The sequence below is a fragment of the Octopus sinensis genome, linkage group LG3 (genome assembly GCF_006345805.1).
Source record: "Octopus sinensis linkage group LG3, ASM634580v1, whole genome shotgun sequence".
Taxonomy (NCBI): domain Eukaryota; kingdom Metazoa; phylum Mollusca; class Cephalopoda; order Octopoda; family Octopodidae; genus Octopus; species Octopus sinensis.
The window spans coordinates 97,247,895-97,267,636 of NC_042999.1; the positions used below are offsets into that span (position 1 = coordinate 97,247,895).

A 19,742-nucleotide genomic window follows, 5' to 3' on the forward strand; every position below is an offset into this window, starting at 1 on the left:
GGCAGTGTTTCTACAGGTGGATGACCTTCCTAACGCCAACCACTCTGTGAGTGTAGTGGGTGCTTTTTTCGTGCCGCCTGCACAGGTGCCAGGGGAGCTCACAGCTATCACGATCGATTGGTGCTTTTTACATGCCACCGGCACAGAAGCCAGTCAAGGCGGCGCTGCAATCGGCCACGTTCGGATGGTGCTTTTTACGTGCTGAAAGGAAGCAACAGAAAGTAACAACCACACTCTTAACTGCGCATAGAGCGGGTCACCTTCAGCTAGTCAGATTTATAATCAAAAGTATTCCAACTGTGGCTATTTCATTATCTCAGGCATAACATCTAAACCACATGATCTAATGCAGTTCCTTTTTTTAAAACAGTAGGATTTGTCACTATCATCCCACTTCTTACTAAATCTATCTCAATGTCAATAGAGGGGTATGGGGATAACACATCCATTCAACCCATTTTACATCTTGTAAAGTCGTTGGAGTAATTGATTCTACTGAAGAGATCCTCTGAACTCTCACAAACAGACATTTCAATAAACAGTCTTACTATCATTGAGAGGAAATTCCTGTTTTTATTGTAATCAAAGTTTCTGCTACTTGTTGATTAGATGTTTTCTTTTGAACCTTCTATGCCAAAGAGTCCAAGCTGTACATTTCTGACTGGTTGTGTTTGATGATTATTTAAGTATTTTTTCATTGTAGGAAATCTTAATTACTTATGAAACTGTTGGCTAACTTTTGGTTCTATATGGAGCTTAATTAATAATACAGTATAATACAAGTGGATTGTTATGATAAGATACTTGTTTTGAGTTGAGTTGATGCCAATGAATGCAAGAACACAAATTCCATTTAGGATTTTAAAAGTGAACATATTTATTTTCATACTAAACTATGTATTTTTGTTACTATTAATGACAGAAAAGTTGTTTGCATCAAATTAGATCCTTCAAAGTTTGTTTGAGATTTTGTTTGATCAGTAAGAACGGTAGCTGTCACCATGTGCTTATAACAGCAAACTGGTTAAAGCTGCATTGTCATCCTTGTTCATTGGTGTTGGCTGACTTACGGACACTGCTTACAGCTTGTAGAGAGACAGCTCTGTTTATAGACAATGTTTCCATCAAGTTAAAAAGATGTGGAGAAACAACTTGTTGATAAGATCCTGTCATATCAGATGTCCAAATGGTCAGTTCCTTAATGATGTCATCAATAATTGAGTGAATCATGTTTGTGTTGACAAAAAGATCTCTACCAGACATCTATTGACTAGATATGTGCTCATGCCATCGATTTTTAACACAAATTTTGATTGTTGAAATTTGGCAATCCAGTTTTGATTCGTAGGTGTTTTGCAACTGCCAAATATTCTGGCTACAGGATTAACATGGTTGTAATCAACAGTTGCATGGTGATGAAATTATGTCTGTAGACATTAATTTAGATCCCAATAATCTATGTACAACCCAGTGAGTTTCAGACATAGCTTTTATATTTTTTACAAACATTTCTTCAACGTCAGAAATTACTAAATTCTGAAAAGAAAAAAAGTTTAAAATTTTGATTATATTTTAAGCAAATTACGTTAAAACATTAAAGGCAGTTATCTGAACCCTGACAACGCCGGGTATTTCAAACTTTTTGTGGCGTAGTTGATGTAACACTTAGCAAAAAGTTAAGTCAGCTTTCGTTTAAAAAATGTTATCTAGTTCATCTGAAGCAATGCAAACTGGGTCCAGCTCCCTAGTGGATGTACCTAAATGGGCGAAGGTAAAGAATACGCATACCCGGTGTTTAGGGTTAGGATTACGCTGAAAACGGGTGGTGTGCGTATTCTTTACCTCCGCCCTTAAATACAGTTGCGGCCAACATGTTCAGAACGGCATTGTTTTCGTCAGAAAAGTAGGTATAAGTTTTTATCAAAGTTGTTTTATATTCTATGATTTTCACAGACAATAAATACGATATTAATTGTTATTGTCTTAGATTTTGGTGTAATTTGAGAGGATAATACAAAAGTTATGGATGATTTAGTGATTTACTGCAAAACCCATGGCGGCCAAAATGATCAGAACGGTTGAAAAAATAACAAAATAATCAAAAATGACAGAGAATACTGGAATTATTTAATATTTAATGTGAAGCCCTTTAGCTTCAATCACACTTTGACATCTTCGACTGCATGAGGAAATTAAATTTTCAATTTCTTGCTGGGTGATCTTATTCCATTCTTCCTGAAGGGCATTCCATAATTGCTCGGTTGTTTTAGGATTTCTGGCTTTAGAACGTTCTCCAAGAATATTCCACGCATTTTCAATAGGATTGAGATCTGGGCTTTGAGCAGGCCAATCCATAACAATAACCTTTTCAGCCTTGAGGAAGTTCATGAACACCTTAGCCTTGTGACATAGGGCATTGTCCTGCATGAATATGGGGTGGTCGCTTAGTTGAATTTCTCAGCACAGGCAAGACATGATCTTTTACAAGTTGTTTATAAACTCCTGCATTTACCTTTCCGTGTAATCGCACCAAAGAGCCCACACCATCTCCAGATATCATCCCCCAAACCATGACACTTCCTCCACCGAATTTAACACTAGTCTTAAGGAATTTAGGCGACAATTTTTCACCTACTTTTCAACGAACGTACCTTTTCCCATCTGAGCCAAATAGCATAAACTTAGATTCATCACTGAAATGCACCGTTTGCCATTTTTCTTGAGACCAAAACACATGCTCGGTTGCAAAGGTAAGATGACACTTTTTATTCTTGGAGCTTATCAGTGGCTTCACTGCAGGTTATTTTGCTTGTAAGGTCATGTTCAACTAAACGACGAGACACAGTTTTTCGAGATAAAGTTTTCTTCAGTACAATGCTCATTTCCCGAGAAACAGCAGCAGCAGTTTTAAATCTGCCCTTTTTAACCAACTTTACCATAGTACGATCTTCTCTCTTGGTCGTTTTTCTTGGCCTACCTGTAGACTTTCTTGCTTCACACGAACCACAATCATCGTAGACCTTAAGAATACCGTGTACAACACTTTTTGACTTGTTAACAATCTTTGCAATAGACCGAATACTTAAATTATTCTCCTTTCGAAGCTTAATAATCTGCTGACGAATTGGTAACGGAGTAAGTGCTCTTACTTGTAGGTCATGTTCAACTAAACGACGAGACACAGTTTTTCGAGATAAAGGTTTTTTCAGTTCAATGCTCATTTCCCGAGAAACAGCAGCAGCAGTTTTAAATCTGCCCTTTTTAACCATCTTTACCATAGCATGATCTTCTCTCTTGGTCGTTTTTCTTGGCCTACCTGTAGACTTTCTTGCTTCACACGAACCACAATCATCGTAGACCTTAAGAATACCGTGAACAACACTTTTTGACTTCTTAACAAGCCCTGCAATAGACCCAATACTTAAATTATCCTTCTCTCGAAGCTTAATAATCAGCTGACGAATTGGTAACGGAGTAAGTGGCATTATATTAACAAAGTACACTGCAGATAGTGTTACGGCGATCCTTCGGTGTAAGTACCGGAAGTGGCTTTGTTTACATTTCTGAAGATAACAGTAACCCTTTTCGCCCACCCCTAAAAAATCTTATACCTACTTTTCTGACGAAAACAATGCCGTTCTGAACATTTTGGCCGCAACTGTATTTAGTTGGCAACTTAAATTTATTAGTTAGTAATCAACTTTCTAGCCTCACGTGTCTACATAACGATTTTAAAATGAAGTTGTGTCCCTTTACTTAAAACAAATAATTTTAATATCAAACAATTAAGAATATACATTTATAGGTTAACCCATTTATAAAATTATTCTCAAAATATTATTATATTTGGGATTTGAATTTTCATAATGTAAAAAAAAAGTTGGTTAAAACTGGCAAAACTATTTTTTTCAAAACCGGTGTTAATAGAAAAGATATTCCTCGTTGAAGTGTTTCTTTCTTCTTTTCTCTTGCTACTGCTTTCTTGTAAATAGATATATACATTTATGTATATATCTACATTGTCTTCTTTATTGTCACGAGGGAAATCAGTATAACTATTTTGTCAAGATAAAATTTAAATATCGGATATGGTAGGTGTAATTGTATTTCACTGATATGTTTTGGTAATTACTCTGTAAATTACAATCGTGTTGTATCCTTGTTACAAAATAGATTTGTACCACGCCAAATATACGTCGGTCGATAAATGATTTGAAGGTTTTATTTCTAAACTGCCGATTAATTAGTATTCGACACTAAAGAAATCTGTATTATATAATATTAATTTCTAGTTAAAGATGAATACTTGTGTGACAAGAACCACTTTTGTCATTGATATTTTGTTATCTATGGTAGCTAGTTATGTTTTTGTCTAGCTTAATTCTACTTTGTGCAGGCAGACCTCTGATTAGAAACGTTCCAGACATGACCATTCCATTTTTTTCGTGTATTGTGTATGTTATATTTTAGATCCTCTCTGTAAGACGATAAGGTGTGGTTTAAAGGATATTTATCTGCTATTTTTAGCAGGTTTAGTGACATTGTAAAAGTCCTTTAACGAAGGATCTTTGATACTACTTAAATACAGAGGTCCCGATTGTCTAGACGTGTAATGACACCCTAACCCCGCCACTCCATCCCCCAAAAACTAACCCTAACCCTAAAAGTAACCCTTACCCTAAAAATTAACCCTAATCCTAAAACTAACCCTAACGCCTGTGCACTGTAAAAACATATCGTTACGTAGATGCATCAGGACCTCTGTTTTTAAGCAGTGCCAGGTCTTTTCTGTCCTTTCTAACTGTAAACTGGTTGTATATCTGATTATCTCAATCCTGTATCTGTATTATTGACAGTGGGTATTTTTATCTATCTGGTTGAAAGTCTGAGTATAGCTAACTGTTCGACCATATGTATTCCTCTCTAATTTACTAGCATTGTATCTGTTGAACACCCACTCTTTTTTTTTTTTTTATGTAGACACAAAACAAAAAAGAAACTTAGTGGCTACTCGGTATTGATTATAATGCTACGATATGAGTACCAATCATTGGATTATCTACATTGCACTTACTCCAGCAACTCCATGTGTTTCGGATAATCATTGTGATTTCTCACATTGGCACGAAGCATCAAATCTGCAACAAGTTGAATAAGTAGTACTTTCCAGATATTTATTTTATCGATTAGGAGAAGCGACAAAGTAAAGTACCAGTTCAGAAATGTAGGGGAAAAAATGGAATACTTCAAGATATAACCCAACGCTCTAAGAGTTGTTACAGTCACTCCCTTGCCTCTAATAATTCCAAAAGAAACGCGAATACTCTGACAAGAACCGAGGCTTAAATTCAGTTTCATAACTTTAAGTGTATGACAAACAAATCTTCCACGGAGTTTCTGGGCTAGTGTATTGCAGAGAAAAATAGGCATGTATAGTTAGCATATTGTCTCAATAACCACTTAACTTCTATAGCTAATTTGAACTCAAGACCAATGAACTAATAAGCTAACACTTTATCCACTTTCTACAGTAAAAGTACTACTAACTATAACTGTTCCCTTCCTAGTAATCTATGGTAGGATTTTACTCCAACCCTACAAAATAACATGCAAGTTACTTATATTGTGTCCACTGCAGTCTGTGGATGCATAGTTATAGTTAGGTAGAGCTGGATAGCAATAATCAAGTGTCTCTTTTTGGAACTTAACAAATATTTAAACAAAGATGATGCTATTAAATTACCATTCTCAGCATCAACAACACTGTACAGTGTACTAATGTAAGGCGATTCCAAGAAACAAAATACCAAATCCATTTTAAAAACTGAGAGATCATGGTAATGTCAAGATCATAAGAGCCCTCTTTCTGATAACTAGATGCAGAAAAGGGCTTGTTTGACAAACCCCGCTTAATATGGGATTAATTCAAACAAGTTAGGCTGCATATAGAATGACCATATTTCATAAGGCTTTTCCACATTGTTATTTCTGGTGATTGTAACCAGATTCTGTTCATATGGACTCGTTAGCTTATCGCTGTCCAGGCCCATCAGATGCACTTAACTCTTCTTTCATCACCTCTAGATGTCTCACTCCCCAAACCTGTACCAATCTTCTTATTCAGAAGAGTGAGTATAAGAGTAGCAGGAGTAATGATACATGATATTGTAGATCTAGTCAACTTATATTTCAGCAACACAAGAATATGGAAAGTCAAGCCTTTTATTGCTATATTTCTAATCTAATGAAATACACTACCTTGCGTGTTTCAGTTGATTTTTTAAATAATTAAGAATTTAGAGGGATTACAACTAACTTTTTCATTATTGATATATTTAACTAGTGTTTAGCATGTAACTGAAAAGGTTTTTTTTTTCTAATTTGGAAATTTAATTTTAGTTGTCTCTATAAAGCTAGAAACCAATTATCCCAAACCTTCTGTGATAAGTGTTTAATCCAGGGAACATTTACTTCCCATCCTGGAATTAAGTATCAGCTTAAGGGATGAATGTGGTTCATGAATAGATTGGATAACTGGTATTCTGTTTGATCTTGATCCATCATTGTCAATATATTTTTGGTGATTGTCATTATTCCAGTGGTTCCTATTAAATGAAATCAAATTGAACAAGTTACACTTGACTCCAAGTGTTACTGTACATTGTACTTTTTGTGTGTGTGTGTGTTCAATTGTGTTAAATTGGCTTAGTGAGTTGGAAAAGTAAAGGATCTTTAATTTTTATTGTAGGTTACTCCAGTAAAAGATGTCACAATCCCAGAAAAGGCACAGACGACTCTTCTGTTGCAGAAACACAGTGACTTCATTGCAGCCTATGGCACAAAAAAAGATGATTATGTAAGTTCAGAAGTCAATACAATTTCTCAGATTGTGACCAAAGTTAGCTTTCTAATATAAAATCACTACTGAAAGTCAAATTAATAACATTCTATTTAGATTTTCATATAACTCTGTAACGTACTGGTGTCACATAAAAAAAGACCTATGCTGGTGCCACCACATAAAACACACCCATGCTGGTGTCACATATAAAGCACCCATGCCGATGCCATGTATAAAGCACTGGTATTGGTACCATGTAAAAAGCGCCCAGTACACTGTAAAGTGGTTGGCATTAAGGAAGGGCATCCAACCATAGAAACCATGACAAAACAGACAATTGGAGCCAGATGTAATTCTTTAGCTTGCCAGCTCTTGTCAAACCGTCCAACCCATACCAGCATGGAAAACTAACATTAAATAATGATGATGATGATTTTTGGAAATTTGTACATCACAAAGCTAATGTGCAGCTTTAAATGGAAATATGTCTGATGCATATATATTGTATTTTATATGTATGTGTATAGTATTGTGTCATTGAACATGCAGTAAGACCACTGGGAGATCACTCCCAGTGGTCTTACTGTATGTACTAATCAAAATTCCCACCTAGAAGATTGATAATTCAAGTTCAAATTCTCAGTCTTACATATATAACATACTGTACTTCCATTTGATCACATTGATACTTGGTTACTAAGTACACTCCTGTTGAGTTACTAATAGATATTTTCATAAATAGTTGAAATCTAGTATTTGTGATTTAAAATTGAAAATCAAAGTGTTTTGAAATTTCAAAAAATGTTACCATAGAAATATAAACACTATTACTCTTGTCATGTCTGATGGCAAACCTCAGTACTGATAATGTTTTCTCATTAATACATTTTCATCTATGATTGATACCGTTTAGTCATGAAGGTCATCTGAAAATTGAATTAACTGCAAAGCTCTGAGTAATGGCTCAGCGGTTAAATTAACCTCACTCTACTACTTATATTGAGTACTTATCTATTCATTACCTCCAATGTATGTGTAATATATATACAATTTGAAGATTCTTTAATTTGACATCAAAGACAGTAAGGAAAAAAATTGTTGATTGTTTTTGTACCTCTCTATGGTTTGCAATTTCAGGAATATTGTATCACAGAGTATCTCCGAATGAGTGGCATATACTGGGGATTGACTGCTCTTTCATTGATGGATAAAATTGACAAAGTTGACCGAGATGAGGTGTTGGAATTTGTCAAAAAGTGTCAGCATGAAAATGGAGGCTTTTCTGCGAGTATTGGTCACGATCCTCACCTGCTTTACACACTAAGTGCTGTACAGGTACTATTGCATAACGTTTACACATTGCTTTTTATTCTAGATAATAATTGTATGTTATATTGTTTATTAATACATTGAATGATATGTAGGTTGTTAGATGTATGTAGTTTATATACTGTGTACTGTATCAATAGTATCATGGGTAGTTTGCTGACCAAGTGTCATGTGAATTGTTCAGTATTGCAGGTTTTGTTCTATTAAATTTAAACTACTACATGATATGGAGAAAGTGTAGTATGTAAATATGATGTATATTCAATGCATAGATAATGTGGTGTGGTTTACATATCACATAATGTGTAGATAGTCTGATATATGGTTTACACACAATATATTATAGATAGATAGTAGTTTACACACCAGGTAATGTGTAAATAGTTTAGTCACACACAACATAATGTATAGATAGACTGGTGTATGATTCATATACACCACATAATGTGTAGATAGTTCAGTGTACAGTTTACACACAATTTATAGATAGTATGATGTATAGTATACATACAACATAATGTATAGATAATGTGGTGTATAAAGTTGTGTTTAATTTCTGTTCAAACTCTTCATAATTACATTGCTGTTGTATTTCGTTATAGGAAAACAAATCTTCCTTTAAGACAAATGTGTGTTCATAATATACTTGATTCATTAGTATAGTGAACTTCAGGACACTCACTGTTTCAACATGGTTTTGTCTTAGCCACGGCCACCCTGGAGTTATAAACCTAACAATAGATCATGGCTCTTGTTTATAGTTTATAGTATGATGTATTCTGATATCTGCCAACCTTATGTACCGATAGCAAAATGATGACTTACATATTCATTCTTAATACATTCCAGCAGATTTGAATGTGAATATGTTAATTGCTGTTGTGTTTCATCAAAGGAGAACAACTTGCCCTTTTAAAACAAATGTGTATTCATAGCATTCACTGTTCATTGTGCATATGACAATTATCAGTTGGCAAATATCAGCAAATAAGTATCAAATCTTTGATGCTTTTACATTTTATCACATTTCCCTTTCTGAGAGTCTTAAGTCAAGTAAGTTGATTGAATGTCAGATCACTAACCATAAAGTATATGGTCCATTGGTCCAGATCTCAGTCATTTAGGTTAAGAGAAGAGGAAGGCATTTTATAATTGACTAATATTTCATTTGCTAGCAATGCTGAATTCAAATAATCCTCTTACAAAATTGCACGGGAATAAGACAAGGAATTACTCATTTGTCAACTCCCTTGAATCACTATATGAAGATTAAGTATTGTGTTGTGTCTAAACATTGTTACTACTATAGTTATATTTTACCAGTGTATGTATGTGTCATTAGCTGCATTTGTTATGCTTTTCCTTTGCAGATCCTTACACTTTATGGTACCACAGACACAGTGAAAACTGCTAAAATTGTAGAGTATGTGAAAGGTTTGCAACAGGAAGATGGCAGCTTTATTGGAGACAAATGGGGTGAGTTGTTCAATATTTCTGGATTAGCATAAGGCAATGAGCTGGCAGAATTGTGAACACATTGAGCAAAATTTATGTTCTAAGTTCAAATTCTGCCAAAGTTGACTTTGCATTTCATCCTTTTGGAGTCAATAAGATAAATACCAGTCAAGCACTGGGGTCAAAAGTTATCCCTTCCCCCAAACTTGCTGGCCTTGTGCCAAAATTTGAAACCAGTTTTTCTGGATTAGCATAACCAGCAGAGCACAAGTATTTAATTACAGCCCTTTATGTTCTGATTTTAATTCTTATCAAACTCAAATTTACTTTCCATTGACATCAAACACAAATTTACATTGCATCCTTAAGAATGGATAAAATACCAGTCAACTGTTAGGTTATTATAATTGACATTATCCACCCACAGAAATCAGTAATCTGCTCCTGCCCCTCCTCCTCACTGTTATTATTAAACAGATAGGCTACACCATGAGTTTGGTCTTTGGTTTCTTGTTTGCAGCATTCTGCTACACCTGTAGCAAGAGCACTTAACTTGAGAAAGATCCTACAAAATTAGCTGTAAATAGGGTACAGCACAGTCAGAAAAATTCGTCTCTCTAAGCAACAGCAGTATAAAATTTAAAAAATGGTTCATTAACATGCAATGATGGATTTAAGAATTCTTTTGTGTGTAATGACTTGGAAAAAGATAGGCTCTGCCAGATTGACATTATTCTGTGTGTGTGTGTGTGCATAAATTAATGAAATATATGTTTGTGAATATTGGAAAATATAGCCATATTTTTTAATGGATATGTATAGAAAAAGCGGCCAAATTTGCCCTAAATCATATTCTACCATCTCAAATTAAGAAGGACACATTGGATAAATAAAGGCTGAATAAAGAGTTGGAGCACCTTTGATGATAGGTAAACTTAATCAGTGTTAAACAGTAATAACAACTACTGGAACTCATTAAATCAATAGTACTTAATGTGCATAAAAAATAGGAATTATCTGATATATAAAAAAGGAATTTGTATGTATGTGCTTTTGGATAATACCATACTAAATTCTGGCACCTTTAACTTAAGTACTATATTCAACTGAATCTAAATTTTACTGAACTTATATATATGCACACACATACACACACATGGTGAATGCCATAAATGCAGAGGTCATGTGAAGGAAAAAATGAAGCTAGCAAGTTCCATTAGATCTGCAACATACGTGAGCATGTATGAGAAAATGCAAATGGTTTGAAAGGAAAATTGAATATAAAGGGTATCAGGCATAGTGTGCAAGAGAGAAAACTGTACTGGTATGGTTATGTGATGCATAAAGTGCAGATTGTTAAATGTGGATGGAACCTGTGGAAGAGGGAGACCTAGGAAGATGTAGGAGGAATTAAGTGAAGATCAACCTCAGGACATTGAGCATCACAGAGATGACAAAGGACCAAGTTGATTTGCAATCTGAGACTTGTTGCATCCAGTGCTCTTTCTTCTCCTCTCTTTTTTCTTCTCCCTCCCTCTCTCTGCCTTGCTCTGTGTCTCATTCTGTCTTTGTCTCTCTCTCACATGCACACACACTCACACACAGTAAGTAGTTATTCATTGATGCACTGAATAGTAAAATTTTTAATTCTAACTCTGGACCATATTACTGTGTAGCATCTGCTTACAGTTTGGTGGACTTATATGCTGGCTGCTGATGCAGTGGTTAATGACTTATCAAATATAAGCTACCAGCTTCTCAATATGGCTACTTGTGTTCTCCCTCCCCTTTATTTTACCAGAAACCAAAATGGTTATGGGATCGTCATTTTTTCTTCAGATTAATTTATCAAGAATGTGATGTGATATCCAACATTTGCCATGTATGATAATATACTCACAATTTTTTATTTTTTTTATTTTTGTCTTTTTCTAGGTGAAGTAGACTCTCGATTTTGTTTCTGTGCTGTAGCTACATTAAAGTTGTTGGTAAGTTTCCTCACCACATAACATTAGTTCTGTTTTTGTCTCTGTGTTGTTGGTACATGAAAACTGTTAATATGCTTCTCAATAATGCTGTTGTCATTCTGAACTCTCTGTGATGCCTGAGATTCTGCATGGATTTGCTCTTGGTCCCATGCTGTTTGTTGTTAAAATACACAAACAATATTAAGCTTTACTTTTAAATAAAAAGAATAGTTCCCGTACACTCTAGATCTTTTCCTCAAACTATAGATGCACAAGAGATGCAGTAGGATTACTAGCAGGCTAACAAAGATATGAAGCAGATGCACAAAGAGTAGTTAGAAACAAGAACACCCATGAAATAAATTCTTTCAAATGCCATAGAAAGTTTCTGTTGCTTAACCAGGAGATTTAACCTTTTGGCATTTAAACTGGCCATATCTGGCCAAAAATGACCCTATAGTGTCATTCCAAAACTAAACAATCACATCATCAAAATCTCAAAGCTCTGAGATAATGGATGATTAATTCAAAACAATTTGACAGAATAATGTGAATGCTAACGAGTTAATCAGCTGTGTTTTGAATGCTTAATATTTAAAGTAAGAACTGAGAGGAAAAAGTTCAGGGAACTATTACTTCTGCTGGCAACAAAGGGATTCTCTCTAGAGTGAAAGAGGTATTGTATGAGGCTTGTGTATAGAGTGTGATATTACATGCGATCAGAATATAGATATTGATTGTGGAGGATATGTGGAAAGTGAAAACAAGCATACTTTGCCTTATGAAGTGTGATGTTAGTACGTATGAATAATAGAGGACATATGACCTGAGGAAAGAAAATCCTTGATGTAAAAGGAGTCAGATGTAGTGTACAAGAGCAAAGACAGAACTGGTATGAATATGTGCTGTATATGGAGGATGATATTGGATAAAGAAGAACTAAATGAATCAAGTGGGAAGAACTCATAGAAAAAGAAAACTAAGACATTGGAAGAAACGGTACTATCTCCACTTAAATATGGATATTCTGTTAGAATAAACTATACTGCTGTAGATACTATGGTAGAAACTCTCATATTAGCTTTTGATGCAAAAGGCACTCTTGTTTATATCGCTGGGTTCAGTCCCACTGTGTGGCACCTTGGGCAAGTGTCTTCTACTATAGCCTAGGGCCGACCAAAGCCTTGTGAGTGGATTTGGTAGATGGAAACTGAAAGAAGCCTGTCGTATATATGTATATATATATATATACAGCATCGGTTGTCAAGCTATGCTAGGGGGACAAACACAGACACACAAACATATACACACACATACATATATATATATATATATATATATATATATAATATATATATATATATATATATATGTATGTGTGTGTATATGTTTGTGTGTCTGTGTTTGTCCCCCTAGCATAGCTTGACAACCGATGCTGGTGTGTTTATGTCCCCATCACTTAGCAGTTCGGCAAAAAGAGACCGATAGAATAAGTACTGGGCTTACAAAGAATAAGTCCCGGGGTCAAGTTGCTCGATTAAAGGTGATGCTCCAGCATGGCCACAGTCAAATGACTGAGACAAGTAAAAGAGTAATATCAAAACCACCAGGTAACATGATTTTGACCTTCTTTAGTCTTGTCAATGACATGCTTGACCACTAGAGATAGCAGCGATTCGTCTCCCCACCAGCAATATATAGAAAACCAGTGCCAGATCAGGCACTAGTGTCGCAATTAGCCTAATACTGCCTCTGTTGCTAATATATATTGGAAGAAGTGGTGAATGCTGCTCACAAAGAAAATAATGAGAAACTACAAGCGGTGAGATGTTTTCCTAGAAAGTATGGAGAAAAAAAATGCAGACATTATATAATGATGATAATGATAGATGGCAGAATCAGTGAAGTATTCAACAAAAATACTCTGCAGTGTTTAGTTACATTCCAGGATAGTAGGCTTTGTTTTCAGCCTTCTGAATATTGCATTACATCTTACTTCACATCTACTCTTTTTAACCTCACATCTCATATCACTTATATCACAATCATCCTTATAAATCTCATCTCTCCATATTGCCACTACATCACTTCTTCTCATCTTATAATAACTTTACCTTACACATACTCAGACCAACCTTTCATTTCACTTTCCTTCTTCCAAAGGGCAAGTTAGATGCAATTGATGTAGACAAAACAATCCAGTTTGTCCTCAGCTGTATGAACTTTGATGGGGGATTTGGTAGCCGTCCTGATAGTGAATCACATTCTGGACAGGTAGGTACAATATCTTTATTGTTATTGTCAACATTATCTTCAACACAGCATGTCTTGACTCTTTCACTATACAAAAAAAAATAAAACATGAATTCATAAGCTGCACCTCAAAGTTTACAAGATAATTTTTTTGAATTTTAGAAAAATAATTTTCTACAATTTAACTAAAATTTTACCAAAAGCATTTTTATTTGACTTTTTCTTTCTTCTCTATTGGAATGCAATTTAGCTTCCATCATTGATTGTGCAAGATTTCACATAGTTGTCATTATCTCATGATCAAGTTTCATGTAAAAGAAACAATAAATTTGAAAATCCTTTATTAGCTGTGCAACTGTTAAATTGCTGAAATTTATGACATCTTATAAAAGTTTTATCAAATTTGTTAATGAGAACCAATTTTACCAAAACAAAAAAAAAAGGGTGATTAACTTCAGTACCTTCACTCACACTACATGTGTTGACTACCATATATACACAGCATAATATTTCCAGACTGCTATGCTACACCTTACACAATATACCTAGGTTTCCACACCACACTAGGACATAATCTACATTGAATGCTGTACCAGGGTGTGCTGAAAAGTTCCTGGCTTCAAGGATATCATGAAAGGCCTAGCTGGAGGCCCAACCTTCTGAGTTCTTCTACAGGGCTTAGAAAAACTGAAGGACCACTGCAATAAGCGCGTGAATCTGAGAGGGGAATATGTTGAATAAAATCATAATTAACCGATCCTCCTGTATTTTCTTTTACCCGAAGCCAGGAGCTTTTCAGCACCCACTGATATTAAACTCTACTCAATCTAACTTTACTGCTACCCTTTAATCTCATATAAAGGGTAACAGTACAAAGTGTAGAGTAAAGTATCTCCCATCTCCCATGCTGTACTCTACACACCATACCCACACTACCATGTGATATGCTGACACCATACACACACTGTCATACAGAATATATCCACAGTACAGCACTATATCTTACACAGCATACCCTGACCACCACACTACACTCTATACAACATATCTGCTACACTCTACCCCAAACAACATACCTAAACGACTACACTTCAGCTTATACAGTGTATGAAATGCATTCATGTCACAGATACATCATACACTCAACTTACACACATTACATACACATATATATTCACTCATATATTACCCACTTTACACATGCAAAACACACACACATGGAGTTGTAACTATTGATATATCTTCATTGCAGATTTACTGCTGTGTTGGGTTACTGGCTATCACAGGTAAACTACACCATGTCAATGCTGATATGTTAGGCTGGTGGTTGTGTGAGAGACAGTTACCTTCTGGAGGACTGAATGGTAAGTATTAATCCTGCCATCACAATTTGTTAACTGTTACACAAGCCAGTGAGAGAGTGTCAAAAATAATCCTTCAAATCATTCCCTGCCATCTTAAATAAGGAGAGGAAATACTGGATAATATAGTCCTACATATCCTAAAAACAAATGGGTATGTTTACAGCTGGGTATGTTCAATCAGGGTTTATGTACAGTTAAACAATAACTGTTAATACTGACAATGAGAACAATAAATCCCAATACTTATTTGACTAACCTTGAAAGGGCAAAAGGCAAATTAGACGTATTTCTTTACTTTTATAATACATCATAGTAATAATCTTATTTTGACATTAGTTACACATTAAACAATATAAGAATAAAAAAAAAATAGCATTGACGCCTTGTTGACAGGAATATGTAGTGATATCAAATCTACAAGATTATAGAAGAAAATATTAAACTGAATGTCACATGCACCATAATGAATTTGTAAAATTCCATCCAGAAATTGATTTATATTCTCACATAACCTAAAATTTAAAATTTCTTTCAATAGGTCGTCCTGAAAAATTGCCTGATGTCTGTTACTCCTGGTGGGTGTTGTCTTCCTTAAAGATTATTGGAAGATTGCATTGGATTGATAAAGTAAGTAACTTGTTTTCTCTCATGTTGTTATTGTTGTTATTAAGGCAGCAAGCTGGTAGAATTGTAAGCATGCCAAGTAAAATGCTTGGCAGCATTTTACCCATCTTTATGTTTTGAGTTTAAATGCCACCAAGGTCAACTTTGCCTTTCATCCTTTCAGAGTCGATAAAATAAGAACAACTTGAGCACTGAGGTTGATGATTAGTCTATGCCCCCAAAAGTTTCAGGCTTTGTGCCTATAGCAGAAATTATTATTATTGTGACTATAGTAGAGATTATTGTTATTATTGTGCCTATAGTACAAATTATTAGTATTATCATTCAACTACTACCGTAGTTGAATAATGTTCTTTACGCCACAATTTAATCACATGCAGCATCTGCCAGAGCTTTGTCGCTAATTCAGTTCTTAACCAAATTGAAAACTGTTAACATTTTTGAAGAGGACTGGTCCCTATTTTGATATGAAAAAATTGAGATTTGGTCCAGTAGAAAAAAGTTTACATCAAAATTTGTAGCAACATTATAGGAGAGTAAGTAATGCCTCCAGTGAAGTTATATCTAAATAATTTTTTTTATCTTAGCTTCAATGATAGAAGAAAGCATGAGAAATTTCATAGTTTTGGTCCCATGCAACAAAAATTTGTATAAAAAAAAATTGTAAGCTTAAATGATAGAGCTCAATTCAAGGAATTTCATATCAATCTCATGGGATCAATAAAATAAGTACCAGTTGAGCACTAAGGTTGATCTAATCAACTAGCCCCCTACCCCGTCAAAATTTCAGACTTTGTGTTTGAAGTAGAAAGAAATATAATTTTTATTGGTGAGTGGAACTGATTTTAAAAACTAACCTCTGAAATTCTCTTTTTTTTTTTTAAAAAGAAAAAACCATGCATGCAATTATTTCAGTTTCTTTGACTTCTAATTTTATTGACTTCAGTAAAACTAATTACCAGTGTTTTATGGGGTTTTAAAGAGTTAACTGATCGAGGAAAGTGTTATATGGGTTCTCATGTTTAAATTCTTGTCCAAAATATTTAACTTTCAGAATTTTATCTGTGGTAATATATACTTTGTCTCACTCCCCATATAAGTCCATTGGCAACATGGTTTATGGTAGAAACGTCTTTTGATGCTGCTTCTGTTGTTGTTGTGGTTACAAGAGCTAATAATGTCTGTGGACTGTGCACTTGTTAACACACTCACTCACAACAATGTTTACAGTTAGAACTGTTGTCGTAGGATATCCCCAAGTACCTCCTACATAAATAAATTTATAATACAAATTAGCTGATCATACAGACCATTTGACTAAAGTTTATTTTATCTATAGCCATAACATCTTTATTGTGAAACATGTTCAACAAATTAGATTGAAAACATTTTGAGGGAATTTATCTATCTGTTACACATTCAAACCACAAGATTATATAGGAGCTCCTTCACTGGTCCATTTTATAATAGCTATTTGTTGTTGGAGTGGTGGTAGTAGTAGTAGTAGTAATCCCTGTTGTTTGTGAAACAGTTAAATGACGGTTTACAGACAAAATAGTTACATTTTTAAATTTATTTATTACATTTTTTTTATTTCAGGAAAAATTAGTTCGGTTTATCCTTGCATGCCAGGATGATGAAACTGGTGGCTTTTCTGACAGACCTGGTGATACAGTATGTTTAATATTTTTTTTATTTCTTTTTTCTTTTGAGTTGATACCATAAGCTGAAAGTATCATAGTATAAAAGAGCTTCTCTCAGTTTTCTGTGTACTAAATAGTCATAAGAAGGTAATTCTTCTCTGTGATAGAACAGTCTATTTTAGATTTCAACCAATAGGATCCTAACACAAGGAGCTAAATCAAAGAAACACCTGTCTATTATACAAGGGCCTCTAGCTATAGAATATATGCCTCAACAACTTCCATCTAACACATGGAAGCATGGAAAAGTGGACATGAAATGATGGTTTTATATATATATATATATATATATGATAATATTAGGGAGTAAATCCAAACTTACAGGGAAAAATTAGATTTAGGATTAAATCTAATTTTATAGTATAAAGATATATATATATATATTATATTAAATTAGAGATAAAACCACTATTAGGCAAATCAAACAGTGAAAATCATAAACCAATACATAGAAATAAAATTAATTAAAAAATATATAAAGTTTATATTTATATATATGTGTGTGTGTGTGTATATATATATATATATATATATATATATATATATAATGTATATTGAGGCGTGTGGCTTAGTGGTTAGGGTGTCAGCACCATGATCGTAAGATTGTGGTTTCGATTCCTGGACCGGGCGACGCGTTGTGTTCTTGAGCAAAACACTTCATTTCACGTTGCTCCAGTCCACTCAGCTGGCAAAAATGAGTAATGTTGCAATGGACTGGCATCCCATCCAGCTGGGGAACACATACGCCATTGGAACCGGGAAACCGGGCCCATGAGCCTGGCTAGGCTTTAAAAGGGCGCATTTATTTTATTATGTCTATGTATATATATCACCATGATATTGATATATATATATATATGAGAGAGAGAGAGAGAGAGAGAGACGGATGAATGGGTGAATGGACAGATGGATGGACTAGTGTGGGGTAGGGCATGGAATCAATTCAGTAACTATACAAGCTCTCATATACAATGTGCCATGCATCTAATTTATTTATTGTAACAAATGCTTCAAATACACTATAGCACCAAACTGCAAAGACAAACATTTATGTATAGAATACTTTTTAATTTTGAATAAAGAAATGATTGAAGGCTGTAAGAGTTAATTGTTAAATGTTAATTATCACTTAAGATATCATTTGTTTTATTGCTATGTCTTTTTTTTTAACTCTCCAGGTGGACCCATTCCATACACTGTTTGGTCTTGCTGGACTGTCTCTGCTTGGTGATAAGTCTATCAAAGAAGTGAATCCAGTTTTCTGTATGCCCCAGGAGACTATTGACAAGCTTGGCATCAGACTGCAACTTCTCTCACTTTGAAGCAAATCAACTTCCATTCTTAATAATCAGACTTTATTTTTCCAATACAAACCATGTTTTATTTATTCATTTCAAGTTTGTACAGCTTCAAACTCTTTGAACTATATTTCAACAGGCCTAATCATTGTGACAAATAAATTATATGTATATAATTTGATATAGTGCTCATTATCATGATCATTGTTTTAACATCCACTTGTCTATGTTTGCATGGGTCATATGAAATTTGTTGAAGTGTATTTTCTACAGCTTGATACCCTTCTTCTTGCCAATCATCACCTTTTTTTAAGTAAATATTTCCTCTAGACTTCCAAATATGAACTATACAATGGGTAAGTGTGATTGCATGAAAGGTTTCAAATGAACAAAATAGTCTGTATGACAAGTTCACTCATTTATAACCAGGGCGATTTGATGACAAGACTTACTCTCACACACACTGACATAAACAAACATACACACACACACACCTATATGTATACAATGGACTTCTTTCAATTTCCCTCTACCAGATCCATTTACAAGGTGCCATACAGTGGGGCTGAACCTGAAACCACTTGTCAGAGAAACTCATCACGCTGCTAGGTCTGTTTTAGCATAGTTTCTGTAGCTTGCTGCCTTGCCTAATACCTTCCACTTTACATCTGGGTCCTTTTTTCTTGGCACCAGCACTAGTGAGGATGCTTTACAACCTGTTAGACTAAAAGGCATAAAGGGGGCCCCCTGTAACTGAAGGAGAAAAGGAGAAAGTGGGAGGATTTTAGGCAAGATGATATGTGGGGTGAGGTTTATAGTTGTGAGAGTAACAGAGTAGTTACTTTTAGGTGAGGAAGTATTAGAGGAACAGGGGAAAGGAAGAGATTGGTGTCAGTGGTTAGTGAGAA

The 19,742-nt window shown here is 34.6% G+C and overlaps 1 protein-coding gene across 1 annotated transcript; it reads left to right on the forward strand.

Annotated features, from left to right (window-relative positions):
* The first annotated feature begins 3,931 nt into the window (after nt 1-3,931).
* On the forward strand, nt 3,932-19,015 carry LOC115209093 (geranylgeranyl transferase type-2 subunit beta). Its single transcript, XM_029777214.2, has 10 exons — nt 3,932-4,091; nt 6,749-6,856; nt 7,979-8,176; nt 9,541-9,646; nt 11,561-11,613; nt 13,756-13,866; nt 15,098-15,209; nt 15,748-15,836; nt 17,433-17,507; nt 18,715-19,015. Exons 1-10 carry the CDS (start codon nt 4,089-4,091, stop codon nt 18,856-18,858), a joined length of 999 nt encoding a protein of 332 aa, XP_029633074.1. The 5' UTR covers nt 3,932-4,088; the 3' UTR covers nt 18,859-19,015.
* The last annotated feature ends 727 nt before the right edge of the window (nt 19,016-19,742 follow it).